The sequence below is a fragment of the Lytechinus pictus genome, chromosome 17, assembly GCF_037042905.1.
Source record: "Lytechinus pictus isolate F3 Inbred chromosome 17, Lp3.0, whole genome shotgun sequence".
Taxonomy (NCBI): Eukaryota; Metazoa; Echinodermata; class Echinoidea; order Temnopleuroida; family Toxopneustidae; genus Lytechinus; species Lytechinus pictus.
This window is the reverse complement of record NC_087261.1, coordinates 12,885,519-12,903,689: the sequence shown is the minus strand read 5'-3', so window position 1 is coordinate 12,903,689 and position 18,171 is coordinate 12,885,519. Positions and strand designations below refer to the sequence as shown.

The 18,171-nt window shown below is 35.7% G+C and overlaps 2 protein-coding genes across 11 annotated transcripts in view; one reads left to right on the top strand and one right to left on the bottom strand.

Moving 5' to 3' along the window:
* The first annotated feature begins 1,706 nt into the window (after positions 1–1,706).
* On the top strand, positions 1,707–7,261 carry LOC129280302 (uncharacterized). Its single transcript, XM_054916340.2, has 2 exons — positions 1,707–2,128; positions 3,731–7,261. Exons 1-2 carry the CDS (start codon positions 1,842–1,844, stop codon positions 4,374–4,376), a joined length of 933 nt encoding a protein of 310 aa, XP_054772315.1. The 5' UTR covers positions 1,707–1,841; the 3' UTR covers positions 4,377–7,261.
* Positions 7,262–8,887: 1,626 nt separating this feature from the next.
* The window catches only part of LOC129281061 (uncharacterized), a 34,419-nt gene continuing 25,135 nt past the window's right edge, over positions 8,888–18,171 (bottom strand). For 6 of the 10 annotated variants that reach the window (XM_064112275.1, XM_064112272.1, XM_064112273.1 and 3 more), the window contains 3 exons: positions 15,909–16,105; positions 12,500–12,862; positions 8,888–11,523 (listed from right to left, as the gene is read on the bottom strand). In XM_064112275.1, coding sequence (XP_063968345.1) covers positions 11,375–11,523; positions 12,500–12,862; positions 15,909–16,105 — 709 coding nt within the window. In that variant the 3' untranslated portion in view covers positions 8,888–11,374. Of the gene's footprint in view, positions 11,524–12,499; positions 12,863–15,099; positions 15,160–15,908; positions 16,106–18,171 lie in introns of all 10 variants that reach the window. The other 4 variants (XM_064112270.1, XM_064112271.1, XM_064112277.1 and 1 more) reach the window with 1 other exon arrangement.

Genomic DNA, 18,171 nt, shown 5'->3' with positions numbered 1-18,171 from the left:
TGTCATGGCGATCCTCCCATTGGCCATGTTGGCTAAGCGAACAAGACCTGTGATGCCATATATGTACATCCCAATTGCAAATCTGAAAACATAACCTACCCCCAAATATCTCCCCTTTTTTGCTCATTCTAATAGGCAAAACAAAACATCCATGATGTCTTGAAACCTGTATATGGCCTCTCAATTAAATAAAACAACATCATTCTGATCTTGCGACAGACTAGATAAAAGAAAACAATAAATGAAATTCGCATTATAAGTAATGGGAAACGGTGACATCGCAGTTCTTGGTTGCGTTGCCAACTGGAGTATCTACATAGCTGCAGTAGTGATCTCAATTATACAAATGCATAGAGCTTTCTTATCATTTATTCAATCTTATGTAAACCTTCATTTTATCTGCTTCCGGGCGATTCCATACGTGTCGTACGGGACATTTTGACAACAATTTCTAGTTTCCTAGCCGAATGCTTGGGCAATAAAATATTCTTTTTTGTCCATGATAAAGCTATTATATAGTGGGTAGTCATGTGAAAAACTAATAACCAACACAAAAAAAATGATTATGGGTAAATCATAGGTGAAAATGTTGTGTGTCGTACGGGACACAGAAATGTCCTGTACGACACGCAACATTTTAAGCTCTAATTCACCTATGGACAAAATATTTTTGTTGGTTGTCAGTTTTTTGTATGTCTACCCAGTAGTACTTTGATATTACCACAAAGAAAATTGAAGTTCTTTGTTCGTTTGGACAGCAGGTTGAAAAATGTTGTGAAAATGGCTGATTTTTCTAGAATGGAATCGCCCTTCCCTTGATTTTTCTCTTTTGTATGTGTTCGACTTGTTTCAACTGTTTCATTCTCCTTTTAATTATTGAGGGGAAAATGGGGTAAAACGGTAAAAAACGGTCTTCCTCCTCCTCCTTTCCCTTCTTCTTATTCTTCTTTTTCTTCTTCTTCTTCTTCTTCTTCTCCTTCTCCTCCTCTTCCTCCTCCTTCTCAAATATGTATATATTTTTTTAATTATTATTGCTATATACTATATCACCATCGTCCTTCCAAAAAAAATCATTTGGCCTATTAAAGGACAAGTCCACCCCCTATAAAAAAAAAATTTAAATGAGAAAGTTATGACATTTTAAACTCGCTTATAATTTCACAAAACAGTTGTATGCACATCCTGATCGGTATGTAAATGAGCAGACTGATGACGTCACCCACTCACTATTTTTGTATTTTATTATAGGAAATATGAAAAATTCTAATTTTCTCCTCATTGGCATGTGAAACGAATTTTATTCCTCCTTGAACATGTGGAATTACCATTATTTTACCAAATTGAAATATTGTATAATTCAAACAATAAAAAACAAAATAATTAGGGAGTGGGGACATCATCGACTCTCTCATTTGCATTTCACTGAGTTGTGTATATAACCATAAATGTTTTATGAAAATAAGCGAAACTTAAAAATGTCATGACTTTCTTATTTTACATCCAATTTTGATGATATTTTTTGCGTTATGCTTGTTTGATTTTTCTCTTTCATTTCCATTCAACAATTTTCTGGGGTGGACTTTGCTTTTAAATACAGTGAACGCTATGCCGAATGCGTTTCATACTCAACAGAGTGGTTTCCAGCGAATACACAAAAAGCATTATATCTCCTCTGGGGACACGAGCTGTCTTTTCCGCCTCCATTCACAAACAAACGTCATAGACTATTTTAGGTCAAGTGCATGCGATATGTAAACAAAAAAAATCGAAGCCCACGCGTTATATTCACTTGTCTATTCTGAAGCAGTAGTGTGTTCATAACGGATCGTTTTTTATTGGTAATGGCTGATCAAGGAATGGCAACGACAACCAAGCCCGGTCGAATAGGGTTATGGTGTGTGCCCAGATCTACCTCAACGTTACTGGCGAAATGTCTGAGTGCCATCGAGGGGATCGAAGTCCACTTGGATGTCTACTCGTATGCCTCGACGTTCAGGGGGTTGTATAAGACATCAACGGGCAAGGAGTTACCTTCTGATCTCAATGGCAACGAATCGGTGTACGAGGAGGCCAATGATGTATGGGAGAAAAACGTTGGCAATAGAGACCTGATTCCGAGAAAGACTTCGTAAGTGCATTATGAGAATCTATCCATATAACTGATTTTTAAAGTGTCAATCAAAATCCAATATGTTGTGTATTAGTGTACATGCAGCCTAGCTATTAATAGGCCCTATAATTAATTCAATACAAAATTATTTTCAAAGCCTTGCTTGTACCATGAAGTATACAGCAAACATATACATAATGTACATACACACACACACACACACATATATATATATATATATATATATATATATATATATATATATATATATATATATATATATATATATATGTGTGTGTGTGTATATGTGTGTGTGTCTGTGTGTGTCTGTGGGTGTGTTGTGAGAGGGTGTGTGTGTGTGTGTAGAGAGAGGGGGAAGAGGGAGGGAATTAAAGGGATAAGAAGAGGGAAGGGAATGATCTAATCATTGTGTCTTTTCAGCGTTACCGCAACCAAGTGCGCATGAATAGCGTGATTTTCTAAGTGAAATAATTTGAATAATCCTGATTATTATTTTTGTTTTTATTTATTTTTCATTCACTAACCGTTTCGAGCAAGAAGCTATCTAGCGCCCATTCTTCCGGATTGTGTAGACATATAATGTACGTAATCTGTCATAGAATAGACTTTCTTGAAACCGTACAGGGTGCTCTATTTATACATCATTTCAATTACATTGGCAATAGATTGTTACTAATTATAAGATTTATGGTGCAGTCATATTTCCCCTACGACGGCCGTACGACGAGTCGAAAACAGCCGCTTTATCATATATTTTGTACCAGCTACATATAGGTGGTTTGACTATAAAAATGAACAAAATGTCTTTTTTTTTTACTCGCCGTGCGGCCGCCGTGGGGGAAATGTGACTGCAGCATACCTGTTATAATTTAAAAGGATGATCCAGGCTGTAAATATTTATATCTCAATAAATAAAGTAAAATTCACAAAGCAAAATGCTGAAAATTTTATCAAAATCGGGTAACAAATAACGAAGTTATTAAATTTTAAAGATTTGCATTATTCCAGGCTGGCGAAACAGTTCTAGGCATGTCGATCATGAATATGCATTAGGTGGGCTGATGTCATATCCCCACTTGTTCTTTTGTATTTTATCATATGAAATTAGGTTTATTCAAAAATTTTCTATCAAGAACTAAAACAATTGAATTGACAACTGATTAGTGCATTAGTTATTTATTACAGCAACTTATTTCATCATAATGGAGACACATTATTTACACATGTATGAACATGAAACAATTACGATTTCATGTTATAACACAAGAAAAGGGAAAGTGGAGATATGACATCATCAGCCCATCTAAGAATATTCATGACGATGTGCATATAACTGTTTTAACAAAATATTGATAAACACAAAAATTAAATAACTTCGTCATTTGTTATCCGATTTTGATGAAATTTTCAGCATTTTGCTCTGTGAACTTTACTCTATTTATTCAGATACAAATATTTTTAGCCCGGACCATCCCTTTAACCAAGTATTTTCAGAGCGTCAGAAAAGTCACTTTGAGAATTTCTATAGTTGTTGGTTGTTGTTTGTTTTTTATTTGTTATTCATTTTTAATTCACCTCTCACACACTTAATATTTTCAGATACCAAACTATCAAAGAGGACCTTGAAAAGGCCAGTGCCAAGTATGTTCTCATCAAAGAAATGGGAGTTCTCCCCATTGACCCCAAATTCTACCCAGAAGGCTACAAATTCGCTTTTCTGATCCGGGATCCATCCCGAGTATACGTTTCGGCTCGTAAATCGATGGGGGCGAAGTATGTCGAAACGGGAATGGTCCCGTCCGAGGCCGATTACGATCTTATCCGAGATGACCAGCTTGATAGTCAACCAATGAAATGGTTCGAAAGGGAGCATGCGCTGTGGAAGCATGTCAAAGCAAACATCGACCCGGATCCGATTATAATCGACACGTCGGATATCATGTCAAGACCGGGACCGACTATCAAAGCATTCTGCGATGCCGTTGGCCTTCCATACAGCGATGATCTTCTGCAGATGAAGCCACTAACTGAAATGCCCAGCAACTTTGTGACTGCAGCAGAAAATCTATTCACCGATATGTCCGCATTTTATGAGAGAGCATTCAAGAGTACACAGATTATTCCGCCGAAGGATGTAGGTCCTTTACCACGTGACCAACTTTCCGATGACGTCGGTCGTTGTGTGGATTACTCCATGCCTTTTTACCGTGAAATGTTTGAAAGTAGACTCCACATTCCATCATGACACTGTAAGGTCTCATAATTTGACGTATGATTATGTTATTGAACGCTGAATCATTAATTGAGCTTCTTTGGAATGACAACCCGTAACTAGCTTATCATTAATACGCGGCAATGAATGAGCCGAAAAAGGAAATCAAGGCAATTGAAAATACAAAATAGTAACTATACGAAAAATGTTAATCAAGCATGAAGCATTAAATTTTGATTAATTAACCGGGAAGAGAAAAGTACGTAGAGACGTGAGACGTTCATCCGGGTTTTTTCTAAAACAGTTGGACATGTTGTTATTAATATTCATGAGTGTTTTCGTTTATTTGATGCAAGATACATTTATATAAAAGGGGAAGTTCACCCTCCTGACCCCCCAATAATATTGTAATAATACAATAACAAATAATAAAAAAAAACACTGGTGAAGGTTTGAGGAAAATCAATCAAAGATTAAGAAAGTTATTGGAACTCATCTGGTCATCTCTCTCACAAGATGTAAACATGACGAGATCCAAGATCTTGCCACCTGACCATCTCTTCTAAAAGATGTAGACATGACGAGATCCAAGATCTTGTCATCTGATCATCTCTCCCACAAGATGTAGACATGACGAGATCCAAGATCTTGTCATCTGATCATCTCTCCCACAAGATGTAGACATGACGAGATCCAAGATCTTGCCATCTGACTATCTCTTCTAAAAGATGTAGACATGACGAGATCCAAGATCTTGTCATCTGATCATCTCTTCTAAAAGATGTAGACATGACGAGATCCAAAAGCTTGTCATCTGATCATCTCTCACACCACGGGATGTAGACATGACGAGATCCAAGATCTTGTCATCTGATCATCTCTTCTAAAAGATGTAGACATGACGAGATCCAAGATCTTGCCACCTGACCATCTCTTCTAAAAGATGTAGACATGACGAGATCCAAGATCTTGTCATCTGATCATCTCTCCCACAAGATGTAGACATGACGAGATCCAAGATCTTGCCATCTGACTATCTCTTCTAAAAGATGTAGACATGACGAGATCCAAGATCTTGTCATCTGATCATCTCTTCTAAAAGATGTAGACATGACGAGATCCAAAAGTTTGTCATCTGATCATCTCTCACACAACGGGATGTAGACATGACGAGATCCAAGATCTTGTCATCTGATCATCTCTCCCACAAGATGTAGACATGACGAGATCCAAGATCTTGCCATCTGACTATCTCTTCTAAAAGATGTAGACATGACGAGATCCAAGATCTTGTCATCTGATCATCTCTTCTAAAAGATGTAGACATTACGAGATCCAAAAGCTTGTCATCTGATCATCTCTCACACCACGGGATGTAGACATGACGAGATCCAAGATCTTGTCATCTGATCATCTCTCACACGGGATGTAGACATGACGAGATCCGAGATCTCGTCATCTTATCTTTTTCCCTAAGAGATGTAGACATGACGAGATCATTATAATTATGAACATCTGGGTTGCACTTTTAAGCTTCCATAGTTTTCAGCATTGAGTCGGGTTTAAAATGGAATGAGGCGGTGGAAGCTTGCCAGAATTATTCCATCCTGCGATCGAGAGAGCATTATAATTCATCTCTTTATATTTCGATTTTTGAAAGCTAACCGAGCTCCGTAACACAAAGGTTTGAAATCAATCGCTAAATACCAATGACTAATCAAGATCATCGTTCCATGTGCACTCTGTTTAAAATACTGACAGGCAGCCAATCAGTGCATCTCTTTCATATTTGCAATTCATCGCAAACCTTTGTATTACGGAACCCAGGGGCCCGTTAACACAAAGCTAATCGTAGAACAATTTTCTACGATTGATTCCATTGTCTACAATGTACAATCAATCGTAAAAATCCAGAGTACGATTAATCACTAATCTATGTGTTACGGGACCCTGATGTTCATTTCTCCTTTCGTCTACTGCAAGCGATCTGGGGGGCATTTCATCAACATTTTTGTCGGACAAGTTTTCAGGTCTGAAAACTATCCTTGATTATGATTAGCTGAGAGGCACTGTTACCATAGTAACTGTCGGATAAAACGGGACTTGTCGGATAAAATGTCTGACAAGTCCTTTCATGACACGCTCTCCAGGTAACCTACTATCTGAACCTAAAATCCGATTCATTTATTAATCTCTTTTGAATTATAAAATATTTCAAAAACCATTACCATATGGCAGTCTTTCGTTCATACTTTGCGCGAGAAATCTATGTTTTTGTTGAATGTATGAATAGAAAATTATTTGTCCGAAAATGCAGAAATAAAATAAAATAAATAATAAAACTTCGAATTCAAATTTCAGATCTTTTGTTTAGATCATCTGCAGAAACTAAAGATGTATAAGAAAACAGGTTGTATAAACTCGGTTCCAAAGAAACTTTTAAAAAGGCACTGCACAACGACCTCTCAGTAAAAAATTAACAATATTTTTACATGCTCTCTTTTTAGGTTAGGGTATAGTATTAGTTTCTTGTGGAACCCAGTTTAGAAATAAGACGTCTGAATTTTCCTAAAAAATAACAATAGCACATTTTATATAGACATTTAAGTATAAAGAGATTAAGAAAGGTGGCGTACTGAGTTAACAAGTTTGAGGGGGCCACATATGGCATATCGGGCAAATCTATAAAAAAAAAAAAAAACTTGCGAGCGAGCAAAAATTTTGAAAGGAAATTTTATTATAAAAATCCAGTTTGTGATGGATTTTGACATAATATTCAGCAAATAATATTTTCACCCTTTTCTCTTTCCTTTTTTTTTTCTTTGCTCGTAAAAAATGGGGAGGGGGCATCTGTATACCATTGATTAAGAAGAAGAAACATCGAAAAAAAGGCAGGAATAAAGAATATCTGAATCGACAAAATATAGTGTTTTCAAATTTCAATCGAAATGTAAGTTGTAACGTTGTAATGATCATATCACTTTCCTTTCTCCAGTACATATTTCTTTCGCTTTGGACCCTACGGCCCGTATTCTGAAGTCAGGTAAACTCAGGTTTAAAAATGTGGTTTAAGTATGGACAGCCATAAGTATCAATTTTTTTCATTAAGTTGTACGTTTCTTATGTTTGCTGTGCTCTTTCCTGATTCATCGATGGTGAAGACAATAATCTATATATACTTCCTAGAAAATTATGAATGATTTGAGAGCCAAATGAGCTGAAATATTATATCCCTACTGATAGTGATTTATGTAACAATTGGCTGTCCATACTTAAACCACAACTTTAAACCTGAGTTTAAGTTAAACCCGACTTCAGAATACGGGCCTCTAAGTCTAGTTGGATTGGATTATGAACTGCCAAGGAAGGACTGTACAGTGCGTCCAAGAAAAAAGAAAACCAGGATTCCCACATCTTTTTCCTTCAAAGGCAAGTTAATTATGATGTCATTTAAATCATCATACAATTAAATTATTCCTCTACAATTTGATACCTAAAATGTGACAAACACTTTACGCATTCAATGAGCAAGACAAGTTTGAAATTTTAATGTCCAATCAGGTTGCGCAGAAAAATTGGACAAGATTGGTTCGTGATACGACCGTGCTTATTCGACGATTGGCTCATTAACGATTATTTTGTATTCTTTTATTGTTAAGTTTATCTCACTTATCCCCAAAACGAGAGTGGAGTCAGATTAACACATTAATTTCTGCTCAAATCGTTTCTGATAGGCCTCAATATTTATTGTTTGTAATCTGCCATGCGTGAATGATTATAAGCAGTTGGTCTCAAATTAAGATGAGATTCCATCATTGCCATAAGTATCAAATTCATAGTAAAAACATGGTGAATAATTAATAATAGTGAAATCTATCTCTGAAAAACGGGTTTCCTTTTTAGTGGCGACACTTTGATATTAGTTCTGACCTTTTAATGTTGGGGCACTTTTTACTATTGATGATGATATACTTCTCTTATAGGCAGAGATTGCAGAGCCCACTCTTTCTTAGGTTAGTATTGGACTTCTTTTCTAGAAAAGGATAAAAAAGAAGTCTAACACTAATATATTTTCCCCTAAATTGGGGATTTGGGAGGTGTCAATTTTTGTTTGACTCACACGGTATATAATCATATGAAGACCTATTTTTCACTACCATTTCAGAAACGATTTCAATTTTTTCTTTGTAACACACCATGGGTACTGACGAAGAGTGTGACTTTACTTTCATTTTTGAGGCATATGCTCCATTTTCTTTTAAAATCTTTAACTTTATTTTTATGGCGTTCTACCATTACCAATTGTGATTTATATATATATGTATATATATGCCCCCCTCCCTATTTGACACAATCAGTTTGGATTTCAATTTCATGATCAAATACCAAAATATGGCCTCATTTCTAGCCTGGCTTTTTAAAAGCTCTTTACTGAAGGAAATATTTTCATGTGTGCGGTTGTCTAATATAGTCATATTTGTATATTTGGATTCACCTCTGAGTCAACATCTTGACTTTAAAAAAAACACGAAGATTGTTCGATATTTATTCAAATAATTACTTTCATATTTTATTTGCACATCTGCAACAAATACAAAATAATCTGAATTCTTCGAACACCTGAAACTTCTTTTTTTTTTTTTCAACTTTCATAAATCTCCAACAAATTTCCAATAACCTGAACACAGTCCTTCTTTATACGGAGTTACATAACAAAGAAAGAGAAACACCATTTTCAAAGTGCATTTTGATACAAAATTTAGGAAATTTGGGATCTTACAGGCTACATGTATTTCCCCGCAATATCCAATATACCGTAGAATCAATCTTACAGTTGGATCAGCTGTAGTAATGGGAGACCAAACATTACATCATTGTCACAGTGCAAGAACGCCCTTAACACCGCACTTTCGCGCATCACATGCATGCAAAAACGGCCTTAGCAGCATGCATAAATTGGGGCATTTCTGCACCGATGAGGTGAGTTAAATAGTTTGGCTCAGGGCATTCTTACACCGATACGACGACATGTGACTGGACATGTTTAATTTTTTTTATGAAAAGCCTTTGGACTTTACATTTGCAGTAACGGGTCATTTGAGATAAACCTCCCCCTCCTACATTTCATGTTTTAAAAAGGGGGTCTCTTTGTGGCATATCCATGAATATGAAAATGTTAGCAAAATTTGATGAATGGTTTGTTCTCAAAAGCTTGTACTCAAAATTAACTTTTATATATTTTAGCTTAAAGTGAAAGCCCAAATACATAATATTATGTTTAAGCAATAGCATTGATATACTCAAAATTGGAAACGGTAGTATTCAAAGGCATGTAGTCAAAATTAGAAGACCTTATAGACATGTACTCAAAAGGGATAAGATTGGGTGTTTTCCCAGCTCTTAGTTTTGCAAATATCTGTTTATGACATTTAAAAGTAAACATATACTTCAAATTGCCCAAAAAAAGGGTTATTCGGCAAAAAGTGTATTTGGAATGCAAAAAAGGTGTATTGCTCAGGCCAAATGGTACTATTTAGGTGCAAAATACTAGTAGTACAGTATAAAAATACACAAAGCTTTCAGGAAGTATAGCGGAATTATTTGCCTGAGGTTGGACTAGCATTACTATTTTTCCCGAGGGGCGAAGCTCTGAGGGGAAAACAGTAGTATTGACAGTAAAACCGTGGATGAATAATTCCCTGTATACTTTCAAAATAAAGGCCTGGTATATCATATCCTACTTTTTATAAGTTGTAACAATGAATCTTGATGATCTAGTCCTTATAATTCATCCCTAATCTGAACCAAAATACAGATAATGCGCCCAGCGTTATCCGTTTAGTGCCTGCGCCATCCCTTCGCAGGATTTGCCCGGTGTGGAGACACTTCGCTGACAGGCGCCTTTGAGAGATTGCATGATCTGTGACATTGCTACTTCAAGGAATGGTAAATTTTCTTTATTGGGCGTTTTGTTTCATCAGCATAGCTAGAATATCTTTGGCCACATGATGCTTTTTGAACCAATCAATATATAGGATTCAATTTATGTAGGATATACGGTAAATATTGCTGAAAATTTATATGAAAACACATCTTACAGTAATAGGGATACATTTCTGGGTAACAGAACAAACACATTCAATACCCTAGACCAAATTATGCATGAATCCTTGCTAGATCGTACTTTGCCCTTGCATTGGTTGAAGTGACCATTTCCATTTTGTGCTTTTATAAGAAATAGACAAAATTTCTCCCGAACTCCTGAGTGTAATATTACATTTCCTTGCACATGGATATCTACATGTAGATTCTACGTGGAAAGTTTGACAATACCCTATCAGTTCCAGATCAATTTTCAATTTAATGCTAACACTGGATCTGAATTTTAATCAACCAATTCATTCAGTGACCATCATTAATCACTGGTATAATAACAGATATAGAGCCTGGTAATAGGGCTCAACAGCCAATCAGAATCAAGGTCCATGGTATTTACCATCATGGTAAAGTCTATGAAACCAACTCATGATGTTGGTGAAGTCTCGTAATTAATTATTCAGCAATTCAGTATAAGGTTTAAGAGGGAACACTCAACATTTTTTAACAGATCAATTTCACAATAGACAGACTCTTCATCTGCAGAAACCATTTGAGTTGAGGAAGATGTACATTCCAATAAAAAAAGAATCACTTCTGTATTAAAGCTCTTTCCAATCCTCAATAAATTCCTTTATCATATGTCAGTTGTTTGGATTTGTCCATTTTCTCTGACCATCGTTATCCATACATCGGTTGAAGGCTGATTACACACTCTGATCCTGAGGAAACAAATCCCCAAAAGTTTTACGATCTCTGCTGCGTTTCAATCTTTCCAACCTCACCGTATGCTCATACGAATGTCGCAGTCTGCTAAACATGACTTCACCTTCTCCTAGCTTGGACCAGAGCTTTTGCCAAACCACCATTATCTAACAACCTCCGTAGTCCATTTTCTTTTAATAAGCATTGGCCGATGCAATGAGAAAGTATTCTCATCCCGAGTCTTGTTTGGCTTTTTTCTTGGCTTTCTTAGTCCTTTCGTATCGTATCGTATCGCTTTCAAGCGAGGTAAGCTCTGCAAGTCTTTGGGTGAAGTCAGGGGTGGCCCCCGCTACAGGATCATGAAACTGGTACAGGCTCTCTGTCAAAATGAAATAAACAATAATAGAGATTCAACATTGACTCCCTCTTTTGGGTGGAACTAGGGTTTGGGGCAAGTGGAGCAGCATGGACCTATCCACGTAGGATTATCTATTGTTACTGGGGGTGCTGTGACAATGCTCAGCACCCCCGGTAACAATAGAATAATCCTCCGTGGATAGGTCCATGTGGAGCAGCTGCAGGAATGCACTGTGTCTCCCGTCCATTTTGAAAGAAAAATTAAATTATTATGAGAGAGTGCACTAGATAGCCAATAAATCAACTTTTAATTTTTCAAAAAAGAATAACAGTTCAAAAAAGATTCAATTACCACAACAGGTTTGTAAGTTTGAGTGTTTTGTTGGATTCAGGTGTAATTCACAATAAAGCCTTTATCAAAACTCAAGGCAGGCTTAAATATACATGCATGGAAAAGAGATCACCAACAAATTAAGTAGACCTTCTAGAAATGAATTTGACTTCAAATCACTGCAACTTATGGCAGCCATAATGGGGGGGGGGGCTTCCAAAGAATAAAAGCATTTTAAAAGGGTTATGCAGTGAGCCAGGTGCGTTGCTATGTCCATGCAAAAATTACATTTTTAAGGTGTACGTGAACAACCCTACTTAGAAATTCCCATACATGTGAAACAGCATCCAAACTGAATTGGTCCATAAGTTGGATAATCGCCCTTGTCAAATTATTATTTTTTTTCAGACCAGGGGCCCGTTTCATGAACAGTTCCAACCATGGTAACTTTGCTATTATGGCAACTCCCAGGGTGACATGGCTCAGCAGCCAATCACTATCAATGTTTCCATAGTAGTTAGAATAATTGTAAAGTTACAATAGTTATAAGTCTGTTTGAAACAGGCCCCTGATTGTGGAAAGCATTTGCCTCTCCCTCGCCTTCCAGTCAGATTTCTCTTGTCCCAAGAAATATGGAAAACAGACTGATTCACCTTTTAATACTTACGTTTGTATTTATCACTCTGCCCTGCCAAGAAAGATGACCTTGTTCTCGTCTTCATGTTGCTCGTTCTTCCCTGACTTCCCATGGTGCTTCCAATGAGCCCTCCTCCGCTGCTTTCCCTGTTCCCAAACCCGATGCTCTGACCCCGTAGCGCCCCTGGAACCCCGGAGGTGGACATCATTGCCGGGGGCCCCGAGTTTGTGATGGATAAAGAAGTCATGGGGTCAACAGGTGGGGCATGGCCATGGCGGTAGGCAGTGAGATGAACGTTGGATTGGTCTCTCATGAAGGAGTTCTTCGACGTGGGGCGGAACCCGTTCCTTCTCAGGTTGTTCAGATCGAATTGTGGTCCACTTTCACTAACCACTGCAAAAATATTTTAAAAGGAGACGTATTATCAGCAAATCATAAAAAGAAAATAGTCAAATTTAAAAAAAGGGTCACTGAGATAATACATTGTAAACACTGGCTATTTTTCCAGCATTTTTGTTGTTGTAATTTCCGAGTACAAGTAGATGACCAAAAAGAAAAGGGTTATACTAGTCTAATCTAAACAACCAACACACTGAAAATCAAAATCATAAGGGTAGAGTTTCCCAAATTTGAATTCTTGGATTTTTGTATGTGTTCGTTTCACTGTACATGTACATGGCACATAACAAACGTACAGTATGAGCTCATGTCACATCCGCAACTGTATCTTTTCCATTTACACATTTTTCATTCATCCTTGTGCATAAACATATCCATTTGTAACAAATAATGAAATGTTAATGTATGTAGAAAGAGAGGGATCCAAAGTCCCATGTTAACTCAGCAAGTATATTTTTTAACAATTGATTTTCAATAGGAACTGGTGCATCTTGGACTTGGTCAATGTCATCAACCGTACAAACATGTTAATATGACTTATGATCATCGCTAAGACTTTTGTTACGGGCCACTAGCTCTTCTTTGTTGTGTCATATATATTCCTATACATAAAAATACAAAAAAGTTTGGATGCATCATCAGCTCAACCTATGAAACAATTTAATGAAAGTATGAAACATGCAATTTGCATGAATCCATGAAAGGAGTACATACATGCAATGCATTAAATTAAACAATCTTCAACAGATTCATGTCCTGTGGTAGTCTGCAGACTGTGCAGACCCAAATTGAATCACTAATTAAGAAGTGGATCTTGAGACATGTCTAGCATTGCACTGTTGTCACACTACAAAGCAGTTCAGCCACCAGTAGTCTTCAGATTCAGACCACTTTGTGTTTCTACAAACTGAGGAACTTCGTGGAAGAGCACTCCAAGATTCATTACCATTCTAATTAGTTATCAAAATTACTAGTAAACAAAGAACCTTCAAGAAGGTATCAAAATCATTAGTATTTAACCAGGCATAGCAAAAGAGCCTTGAAGAAGAGAAAGGAAATATTGATATTATGTCTCAATCCAAGGAAAGCAATGACACCGATAGCATTAACCATGGGACTATACATTAAAAATTGATTATTATAGAGTACACAACCGAAGGAAATCAACAACCACAAACAGCATTGGAAAAGTCACTTTACAATATCATGGGGATTTTGAAGAGCAAAGAAGATTATTAATTGCAGGTTAAATTGATTAATGCTATCCTAACGACGCATGTAATTATTAAAATTATTTTTTTTACTATGAACTATAAACCTGCTAAGAGTGACAGATCACAAGAGAAAAAAAAACAATACAAAAGACAGCAACAAATCGTTAAACAATTTGTAACAAACCCTAGAAAGTGCTAGTATAAGACGTTCAAACTAATGATTACATTTACAATATTGGTTTAAAAATTCTTTTAAAAACAAAAGGAGAACTTTTATGACACCTTTAATATCTTTTTTTCTACTTTGAGATCATAGTTTACCATTAATATTAACTTCTCAACACATCAACAAAACATACAGTAGTTCGATTGGTATCACTAGTCAACATTTGTCAGAAGATTGAATTGTATTAAAGGGGAAGTTCACCCTGAAGAAAAGATTGTTGTAAAAACTAGCCGCAATAATGATAAGAAATAATGGTGAAGGATTGAGGAAAATCCAATAAAGAAAGTTATTAATAATAATAATAATTTTAAGTTTTTGATTTGTGATATCATAAACGAGCAGCCGCCCAAAATGTTACAGTAAGTAATATAAAATACATAAATTTCAAATTTTCAATGGTTCATGATGACTTATACAATTTTCTGAGGAAATCAATTTCATTACTTTTTACCATACGATGTACATGTAGGCCTACATGTAGAAGTGCTGCTTGCATACATGTTTGACGTCACAAAGGATGAAATTAAAACTTTAATAACTTTTATATTCTTTGATGGATTTTTCTCAAACCTTCGGCAAATTTTTTTATAACTTTTCTGCTATTCTTAAAATAAACTTTTTGTCAGGGTGAACTTCCCCTTTAAACACCCTCCATAGTCAACCTCTGTAGTGTACCCCTTAACACTGTCACTATTAAACACTACACACTGCATTTTCATATTAGCAATGTTCAAAATCTAACATCTAATTTTAAGGAAAAAATTGGGTTAAATTCTTATTGGACATTATACCTTCATTGTTAAAATTTTCTGGGTAATACGACAGAAGGCTTTCTCTTCTATACCTCAGGGCTACAAAGTGTATATATGGGATGAGGTCAATTTCCATGAATGCAAAAGGAGGTAGAAATTAATAAAATAAGTGGTAAATGTTATTTTGTAAGTTCATCTATGAAAACTCTACATTGATTTAAAAAACAAATATCCCTTTTTCAAATAAATGCAACTTTATAGAAACATCTGGCCTCTAATAGCAGTTAGCATTCCACACACACACACACCCTCTCACCCTCTCACACACACACACTCAAACATACAAGAAGCAAATTCTCCCTTTTCAAAATACCTTAACTTAAAAAAAAATACTGAAAGGAACTTTTAACAGAAAAACAAATTGCTGGAGTGTTTCTGCACTCATTTAATGTACCGGTAGCTACCCTTTGAGTGAAAAGTTTATTGGAATCACAGAATATAAAAGTTATGTACATGTAGGCAACTAGGCCTTATAAAGAACAAAGGTATTAAGAGGAAGTAAGATACATTTTTTTTAAGTTTGCAAAGCTAATCAGGGAATAATTTTCCTGGTATCGCATCGCAATTTGCTCCACACTTTTGAAAGACTGCTATGCCTAAAGTCTTTTGTATAGCATGTTCTTACAAAGACTGTAACTACTTAGTTGAGAGCTTTTCTCTTATGGCCAAAAATGCTATTCAAATTTGTAAAGCAAAATTATTCCCTGCTTGTATTCACATTGCTACATTTGCAAACATTCATGGCTCAAAGTTACCCCCTGAACCAAACTTGAAGTTTAAGGACTCACCTCTCGCATCTAACCTAGAAGGCGGGGGCTCCGTGTTTATCCTCTTCTCCCGCTCCCTCTCAAGCTTCCTCTCAAAATGCTTGAGATCCTCGCTGGACATCTGACGGCCGAGGTCCGAGCTCTGACCGCTAGAGCTGACCACCGGTGAGTTGCCTTGCACTCCATCTTGGTTGGAGAAATTAGTGGAGTTACTTGAGCTGGTGGAAAAAAAAAATTGTAAACAAAGTGAAATCTTTGAGGAACGATTATTAAGTGAGCCCAGAATCAAAGAGAGTAGTCCAGGGGTGTTTCATAAATTGGTAACTTTGCAATTATGCCAACTGTAATGGGAACAGGGCTCAGTAGCCACTCACAATCAAGGTTTCCAAGGCAATTACCATAAACAGCAAGGTTATGTTATCCATGTACTTTGTTAGCCTTTTTGAAATGGGCCGCAGATCTGACAATTTGTCAAGCATCAAAATTAGAAGAAATTCCCTCCTTGTTAAGAGGGAACTTGCATGTTTAATTTAGTAATGAGGGGCAATATTGATGAACTGCTATTAAAGAAACAAGTTGCAAATACTTTTTAAAAGAACTTTCAAAGTTAACAGACACAATGTAATTCAGATACAACATCTGTGTAAAACTATCTTGATTGGTTTCAGACTAGAGACATGAGGTTGCCTGGCAACTTGGAAAAGAGTTGGCTCTCATGATTATTGATGCTTCTGGATTAATTGGCATTCTTTGCATCCATGTTGGAATATAATAATACATGTAATTGCACAAGAAATAATTTATTTCATTTGTAAAAGGGTGAAGAATAATGAAAAAAAATCCCTACAAGAATTAAAAAAATTTTTTTTTTTTGAAACCATACACTTAAAACATACACAGAAATAAAACTACGATCACAAACTGTATGAAAATATATCACTTGAACACAATCCATAAACACACAAAATTCAAAGTCCAAAGTTTTCAGGAAAAGAAAATCATAAGTGGGTATCATAAAAATATTCAGGAATTCAACACTTCCATTAATCATACAAAAATGCAAGAAAAACTGTTTGTAAATTTGTAATTAAAAAATAATTAAATTTCACACGAACCAGCAGAAGTGAAAGCAATAATAAAATTGAAAACATATCAACTGAAAACAAAAAGTAATCAATACATGTGCAAATACCAAGTTTCAACTCAGAAAGAAATAATGAAATAATTATCAATGTAATGCCATATTAAATGAAGCACAAGTTGTTTTTTGCTTTACATTGACAGGATAAGAATTTGAGAAAGTTGAACAATGCAAGCATGGAGTGGAACCGACTGAAATACATACCATTCTTGAATAGAATTACAGAATATGCAGATTTTCAAGAAACAAGTAGAGAATAATAGCAAACACATGCAGTTTAATAAACGAGTACATTTCGTTGTTCAAAATTGAAATCAAAGCTTTTGTAGGGCTTTCCTTGGGGGATGTTATTTTGAGGCCTTTAAGGAGGAGGGGGGGGGGGGAATGGGGCAATACTTCTATTTCAGGGGCTTTCTTTTCACTGACAACACATACATGTAGTTAATACGTAAAATACAGGGGTCTTTTTCTTGCTTCTTCTGTTCATTCAAAATTTTCTTTCATTTTTTTATAGTAATTAAAGGACAAGTCCATCCCAACAAAAAGTTGATTTGAATAAAAAGAGAAAAATCCAACAAGCATAACACTGAAAATTTCACCAAAATCGGATGTAAAATAAGAAAGTTATGACATTTTAAAGTTTCGCTTAATTTCACAAAACAGTTATATGCACATCTTGTTTGGTATGCAAATGAGGAGACTGATGACGTCATCCACTCACTATTTCTTTTGTATTTTATTATATGAAATATGAAATATTCAAATTTTCCCCTCATTGCCAAGAGAAAAAACGATTAATTCCTCCCTGAACATGTGAAATCAGCATTGTTTAATACTATATGGTTAAGTCAAGTTGGTCCTTATTGTCAAATCTGTAAAAAAATGAAATATTGTATAATTCAAACAATAAAAAACAAAAGAAATAGTGAGTGATGGACATCATCGACTGAATCATCTGCATGTCATTGAGTTGTGCATATCACTGTTTTGTGAAAAATAAGGGAAACTTGAAAATGCCATAACTTTCTTATTCTACATCCGATTTTGACGAAATTTTCAGCGTTCTGCTAGTTTGATTTTTATCTATTTATTCAAATCAACATTTTTATGGGGTGGACTTGGCCTTTAAAAAAAAAAAGATTT